The sequence below is a fragment of the Rana temporaria genome, chromosome 2, assembly GCF_905171775.1.
Source record: "Rana temporaria chromosome 2, aRanTem1.1, whole genome shotgun sequence".
NCBI lineage: Eukaryota > Metazoa > Chordata > Amphibia > Anura > Ranidae > Rana > Rana temporaria.
Window position 1 is genome coordinate 48,523,498 of NC_053490.1, and position 8,232 is coordinate 48,531,729.

The window sequence follows — 8,232 nt, forward strand, 5'->3', positions numbered from 1 at the left end:
CCTTTGTGCTTCACCTTTCCGTAACCAACATTGTGTTTGTTGCTGTACTGCAGGTGTGATTTTTTACTGGTAATCTAATGTACAATGAATGCTTTGTCTGACAGGATCAAAAATCTTCATGCAAAGATCATCGAGCAGGATGCCATGATAAAAGTTCTACATCAGCGTTCCCGAAAAGATCATGGGAAGAATGACAGTTCCAACCTACGTCCTGCCCGATCTGTGCCTTCCATTGCAGCTGTGGCTGCGGTCACCGGCGGTACCCATTCACGGCAGACGTCCCTGTCCAGCAACCAGGCTATAGAGGAGAAGAAGGAGGACAAGGCGCGCAAAGGCAGTATAGGTAAGACTCTTTTGTGAGCATATTCAGTTCCATTATCAGATCTTTGTCTGGGTTCATCCAATGCAGTCTAAACACGTATCCATTTTTCATCCAATTGATTATTGGATGATGAAAATAAGTGTTCAACATAGGTGTGCGCAGCCTTTTGCATTAGGGTGTGCACCGCAAAGCTCAAATACACATGCATGGATGGTGTCAGTAGAGCAGTGGATGGTTTCAGTAGGGATGGGATTGGTGTCTATAGTTTTTTTTATTATTAGTTTATTTTGTTATAACTTTAAAAAGATATATATATTTATATATAAAATGTATATATACATTTTGTTAGGAGCCCCATTGAGGGGATTTTGTGAAATAGAACAGAAAGGGACTGAGAAGGAACTGAGGACAGAGATTCCCCAGTCCCTTTCTTTGTAGCCTCAGCTACCACTGGGGTAGGGGTGTATAGAGGGGAAATCTGGGTCGCACAGTGTGATTAGGGTGTGCCCAGGCACACCCGGTACACCCTATGCGCAGGCCTGTGGTGTTCAATACAATAGAATACCAGGGACAAGTTTGCCTGCAATGATGTTGTCTGCTCCTGTGAAAACAATTGGTTTGTGCTTGGATCAATTGACCTTTCTTTAAGAAGAAATTATAAATAACTTCCTGTTAGTCAAAAACAATTAAAATGTAACCAGGACAAACAATCTGTTTAAAAATCTTTAATCTATGCAGCTATTCTCATCTTTGATCTAAAATACGTCAAAAGAAATCAGAATAGTGATAACAAATGATCAATATTTGCTAGATTCAATAATAAAACATTAAATATTAAAACAATCAGGTCCTTTGATGGATCAGAATTACATTTGTATGGCCAGAATAAAGATGGCCAATAAGAAAAAAGGATCCCTGCTCTACTAATAACAGAAGGATTAGGGGAAGATTGTAGATATGTATATGATCAAACCTGTGAAGGCACACCTGAGTTGTCCATTCTCAGGGGGTGGCTTTTTCCATAAGGCTTGGTCCGCACCTAGAGATGCAACCAAGTGCGGGCACATTTTTGCACTGCGTAGGGCAGCCCATTAATTTCAATGGGCTGCCCTACCACAAGAAAAGAGGAAAGGAAGTCCCTGACTCAGGTGACCTGAGTAAGTATGTCACGCCTCCGAAACGTGTTGTCATGGCAACTGTGTGACATCAACACTCTCTTTCCCCCTGTATCCTGCTCATGTGGGTTTGTGTGTTCTCAGAGCGCAGTGCCAGGTAGGATCTGCGTGGTGGTGGATAGCCTAGGATATACTGCCAGGATGCGGATCTAGGTTGAACAGCTCCCCCGTCCCCTGTTGGGATCTTGAGGTGGTTCTAGGAGTGCGGCCACAGTGGAATTCTTATGCCCTATCTATCTTTACACAATGTGAGATGGATCTAAACCTAGCCTAAGATTACTTGTGCTCCCCCAAGATAAGGCCATTGCTGGGGATGTCTCCACAGTGTGTGCACAGACATGCATAGACAGTACAGGTGTGTAAATGTATTTCACAACCACGCAAAAAATTGCAGAACTGCCAGATATTCCCATAAACATGTCTGTTGGTATTATAAAAACAATGACAGTTGGATTTCTATTAGTTTCTGTTGCTGACACATACAAGGTGTAGAAGAAAGTCGACCCGGTTCACACTGGCGCGACTCGTCAGGCGACACAGCCGCCTGACAAGTCGCGTCCCATTGTAGTGAATAGAACCGTTCTAATAGGAGCGACGCGAGTCGCTCCGACTTAGAAAAAGGTTCTTGTACTACTTCGGGGGCGACTCGGGGCGATTTGCATTGACTTCTATACAGAAGTCATTTTGCAAATCGCCTTGGAAATCGTTTTCAGGTCGCCTGGCCGAGTCGCCCCCGAAGTCGTGCCGCCCCTGTGTGAACCGGAGAGTGCACAGTGGTTGAGGGTCTACTGATGGCCCCCAAAAATCTGAAGCCTGTTGTAAACCTGCACATGGGCAGTGCTCATGTGGGGAGGAGAAACAGGACATTGTTTTTTGGAAATCAATCAGATATAAAAAGCTAATGGGTAACTCATCCAGCTTGCATCTATCCATAATAAATATCAATTTGTTGTAGCCTGATTCTTTTTATAGAGACGGTAAGGTGCAGCTTTATTTTTTTGAAATTCAACAAAACCACAAAGAAGCCTGCAGTTCTCCTACCATCTGTTGCCATTGGACTCCATATACAGTACAGCTTTTTTTTATTTTCATCCTCATGCAATAGGCAATCCTTAGCTGTAAGAATCCACCTGACCCCCACTGAGGATTTTTCTTATTAAGTTTTTCAACTTGCTCTCTTTCCAGGTTTGCTTCAGGGAAAAGACAGCAATCGTGAAAGCCCCTCCCCTTCCTTAATGCTTCCTCCACCCTCTTTCTTGTTGCCCCCACCCACTGCATCTCCACCGGTCACTGTGTCACATGCCAAAACCGGGAGCAAAGACAACTGCACACAGACGGACAAGAGCTCCGATCTATTCTGGCCCACCTGCTCCTCCTTACCCGGCAGAGGACGGATGAATACCACCCCTTCCAGTAGTCCCCTTCTACGTCACACCGCCAATAAAGAGAAGTCAGGTGAGATCCTTTACTTATTATTTATCCTTATTATTTATTTATCAGTTGATCTTTTCATTTTTTAAGGGTATTTTTTTTATGATCTTGATTACAGTTAAAACGGGGTTCCGCCCCAAAACAAGATAATTAAAAAACAGCAGCTACACATACTGCCGCTGCTGGCTTTTAATAAATGGACACTTACCAGTCCTGGAGTCCGGGGATGTCAGCACCTGCAGCTGATGTATCCATCAGCTGTTGGGTGCTGCCACCGCCTTTGCTTGTAAGGGTTCCTGGCAGTGTAGCCTTTTCGGGCCGGGAACCCTACTGCGCATGTGCGAGGCCCACTCCTCTCTCCTACTGGCATGGCGGCCGGGGGAGGAGGAAGGAGCCCCACGCCGACGTCATGGGCCGTGGGCCGGACTTCTGGAAGTGGGAAAGGATACCTGTCAAAGGTGCCAACTGTGGCCCTGGAAGGGGGGGATCCGATTAGCAGAAGTTTCACTTTTGGGTGGATCTCCGCTTATAAGTGTATGTAAACTCTAACAATGAACTTTTGAACAGGGGCGTACCTAGAGCATTTGGCACCCGGGGCGGATTCTATATCTGGCACCCCCCACTTTAAAATGTAAAAAAACCCCACTGTGCTCCCTGCATATCTCTGTACCCACCAATATCTCTTTGTCACTACTGTGTACCCCCTCTCCAAAACTGCACCTCTGGACCCCTTTATATTACCAAGCCGCTTGCAGCTCTGGACCCTTTTACACTACACAGCACCCCCACAGGTCTGGAACCCTGCACATTACATAGCCCCAGCCCAGCTCTGGACCCATGCACATTACACATTGCCCCCCCCCCCCAGTTCGGGACCCCTGCACATTACACATTGCCCCCCAAGCTCGGGACCCCTGTACATTACCATCTGCCCCCCATCCCTGCACATTGCCCCCCCAGCTCTGGACCCCTGCACATTGCCTCCACCCAGCTCTGGACCCCTGCACATTGCCTCCACCCAGCTCTGGACCCCTGCACATTGCCCCTCACCCCCAAATCTGGACCCCTGCACATTGCCCCCCACCCAGCTCTGGACCCCTGCACATTGCCCCTTTCTACCTTACTGGGGCATGCATGCAGAGGGGGAGACAAATCAGCACGGAACAGAGGACTGGAACTGCTGGAGTTAACTTTTCATATTAACAATGCTAATGATTGGTTGCTAGGACCTCCTAGCAACCAACCACCTGCTGGTTAACTTGAAACTTTAAGTCCAGCAGTTGCCGTCCTCTCTCCAGTTCTGCACAGTTCGGCGCTGAGTGTCAGTCAGCCGGGTACAGTCCGCACATTGACACCCTGCCACAGCTCACCTCTCGTTCTCCCTGCCCTGGGTGTCACAGCGCCGAGCGCTGCCGCTGCTGCCTGTCGCCCGGCTTCACTCGCGGAGGGCCCCCCCCCCCCTGGTATGCCCGTGCTTTTGAACACTTTGGCAAGGGGGAGGTATTCTGTAGTCCTAACACACTTCCTAGGGTGTGAGTGCTGCTCCTCCATAGGCTTCTTCAGTGGTATAATAAAGTGAGCGAGTGTTGCCATTTTAGGACAGGAAGTGTGTTGCTGACAGGATTGCTAGATGAAAAGAAAGAAAGAAAACAAATGCAGCCAGCACATCTTAGGACTGGTACATTGCAACATATTACACTTTTGTTCTTGGGTTAATACACTTTACCAGGACTGGAGTTACATAAAGATGTTCTTCCTGTTTTTTTATGCAGCTCAGGGCTTATCTCCTTATCTTATCTCAGTGTATTTCTAGTTCTTTTTTGTAAGGGCTCATGCACACTGCAGCTCAAAAGGTGCCCAAAGAAGCTGTACTTACAGGCTTTTGAGCTTTTATGTGCATTTTTTATTTATTTTTTGCCTGGAAACTCCCCTTCATGTTCTTGGTGTAGAGCCAGCAGGGGACAGCTTCAGCATTGGATCAATGCTGCAGCCATCTAGGTGAGTATGTATGTTTGTATTTAGTGTGAACCCGTGCTTCTTTTTTAAAAATATAGATGCACTTTCTGTTCTTATTTGCTAACGATCTGCAGATTCAAAACTGTATATCTGCAGTGTAAGTTAATCTTAGGCAATGCAACCTCTGACTGTCTGCTAGTCTCATAAGATATAAGTTGAGATTTTGGGATGTCACTTCCATGCTGTTCACAGTTCTCCTTGCTGGACATAAAGCTGTACCTGAAGACCTGCAATATAAGGGTCTCCTGCTTTTTGAATATTCTCCTACCAGTCATTCTGGAAGGGGGGCAGCTGTGACAAAAGGAAGCAAGGCCCTGCCTCTACCAAGATGGCTGCTTCCACACGGAGACACAGTGCAAAACAAAAGCAAGGACAGACAGTAATGGGGAAAAGATCAGAAAACTGCAGAGCATGTGCCAAGAGGTCATGGTTGTCAGTTTGCAAGTTTGGATAGCCACGCTGGATCTCCAGGGAGACCCCACAAGGCAGCGTACCCACTCCATAAGAGGAACTATAGTGTGCAAAATTTTTAGGTAGATTTTCTACAGCTTGGGCAACCTGGGAAGAAAATGTTCGAGCATATGTCTAGGCAAGTAACTGAGGCTGACAAAATATAAAGAATGTTTTTTAAAGGATTACACATTAAGGATGACTAGTCCTCCAAGCAGCTTGATCCACATATTGTTTCTCACTAGTACAATCTGCTTTCCTTACAGATCATTCCCCCATTCTCGGAAAAACTCTGGAAGCCAAATTTAGAGCAAGCAGCATGGCACACAAGGCAGACTTTTCAGAACCAGATAACGCCATGGAAGTGCTTATTTAGTAGATGGGCTCAGACAATCTTTCTACAATGGCTCCTGGGCCACTTGGGACTAGAGCACACAAGAATAAAGATGATGCTGAATATTAACGGGCATGAGTACCGAGAGGAGAAGGTATTTGATGTCACCAGCTTACAGCTTGGAACCATCATTCAGCAAAAGTATGAGGCCTGCTTTGGAGGTGTACATTGAAGACTTGCTGTATGGTAGCCATTAAGCACAGGATGATGATGTCCCATTGTACATATCTGGGTTGCATGAGACCATTCGACATTTGAGCAATCACAAGTCTCAGCATGCCACGCAAGACTATGGATAACCTGCATGGCTTTTTCGATTTCACCGCATGAGAAAACATTTCAAATCTGCTGTGAATGACCATGATCTGTTGAGTCTTAAAATTTTCAGCAACAAAGAAACATTTCTTGTAAATAGTACTCAGCTTCCTTCTACTTCTTGGCCAGTCTGGTGACTTTAACCCGTGCTGTGCATTTCTGGGTGCCGATGTGCTTCAGCGCCCCCCTGGCTTTACTGTCAGACCCACACTAGGCAGGGGCATTAGGACAGTGGTATTTAAATACTCTAAAGAGAGATTAATTTCTCTCTGAGTTCACTGCAAAAATTTAAAGGTTACCCCAAAATTTTGCATTTCTGCAGAATACGTTGGAGTCAATGGGGCAAGTGAAGTTTGGTTTTTGGTGGTTTTTAAGAGTGTAAATGGCTTTATATGGCTCCCAAGGGTTCGCAAAAACTACTTGCAAGTATCCTGGGCCTGTTCTTGTGCCAAAAAAGATAGCTAAAAAAAAGCAATAAATGAAAATAGCAGTAAAAAATGACAATCATAACAAAAAACAAAACAAAACAGAGAAGCACAAATACAATGAATAATGAATGAAATAATATATTAAACAATCATAATTTTTCTTGTGAAAAAAAACAATCATAATTAATTTCTATAAAAACCCACATCCTTAAATAAATAAGAAAAATATAATTTTATTTGTACAGCATGCAGGCTCTATGCCAGTCGTTCTCAACCTGGGGGTCGAATGACAATTTGCCAGGGGTCACCGAATCCTGAGCTGTTCCTGAATTTCGCACTGCTCTCCCAGCCTTTTCATGGCTACCCAGCAGGGTTGTCCCTGGAGCTTGCGGTGGTCCACTCAGCCTCTTCGCAGCCACCCATTCAGTTCACGGTGTGACTGGGGGGCAGAGACTAGATGACCCTATTTCCTGATTTTGGCATAGCTGTCACTGCTGCAGAGACACAGTGAGTACCATAAGGGGTTTTAATACCGTACTAGTGGAAGGGACTCAGGGAGCGCTAAGTATCTGTGGGTTAGGGGTGCAAATTACTTGTCTTGCCCTGGGTGCTGACAACCCACGCTACAAAAATAGTTTTACTGTTGGGGGTCCCCACAACTTGGGAAATTTTATCAAGGGGTCACGGCACTAAAAGTTTGAGAACCACTGCTCTATGCGGTGCTGAGCCATCAGGTGAAAGAAGTAATGGCGTGTATTCATAGCTCAAGCTGTCAGCTTTGTAATAGGTCAGTTTAGAACCTTAATTATTGATTTTTTATTTTTTTTATTAAAAACAAATTAGTTCATTATCAGATATAACTCAGTTTGCAGATCTCAAACCAAGGAGAGTTGATTTTAGCACACTTGTCATGGTTCCTGGATAGCAGTATTGGGTCACTGACAGATTTTATTTGGGGCTGATGTCATTTTTTTAAGTCCTATAAAGCAAAACTTCAAGGCACTATGTCACTTTTTCTTTTTATATGTTTTTCAGTTAGTAAATTTAGTGCAAATGTCTAAAAATGGTATAGTGTTTACCTTGGTATTTATGTTGTTTAGCAGAAGATTTGGCCCTTTTTTTTTCTAACCTGAAGTGAGATTTTCTCTTGCTAGCAAAGGATGAAACAGAGGGAAGGAGACAAAAAGGGCATTGTGTGCTATTATATGGATAAATCTATAAAGTAAATACACACGTTGGTATAGATATAATATGCAGGTATAACGTGACCATGGTCATAAAGGTATAACATTTTTAAATCTTTTTTTAAAGTTGGAGCCTTCTTTGACCATCTTGGACATCTACCAGTCAGCTATTAGAAGGCTTTGCGAGAGCATCTCCAAGATTGCCTAAGAACTTAGAGATCCTCAATGTTTTCCATGAGATTCTTGGGCCAGAGCTACCATGAAAAAAACAAGGCGACCCATGTCCTACGGCTTGGAACTCCTTGTCCCAATAGTCGGATCCCCTACCAGTTAGCAGTTCTCTTACATTTGTTAAAATTACAATTATTGTGTGTGACTCTGGATGTGGTTGCCACCATCCTTATTAATTATAGCTGAAAAAACACAATTGATATTTATAGGACTTCAAAGGCAACTTCTAACCAAAAAACAAGATATAATACAGAATTTACAGTATTTCCAATGTTGTACAATATTT

General features: G+C 44.4%; 1 protein-coding gene across 1 annotated transcript in view; it reads left to right on the plus strand.

The window, feature by feature from the left end:
* AMOTL1 (angiomotin like 1) overlaps window positions 1–7,000 on the plus strand; it is a 185,636-nt gene extending 178,636 nt beyond the window's left edge. The window contains 3 exon segments of the mRNA XM_040340169.1: window positions 105–343; window positions 2,683–2,952; window positions 5,661–7,000. Coding sequence (XP_040196103.1) covers window positions 105–343; window positions 2,683–2,952; window positions 5,661–5,770 — 619 coding nt within the window. The 3' untranslated portion in view covers window positions 5,771–7,000.
* Window positions 7,001–8,232: the final 1,232 nt, after the last annotated feature.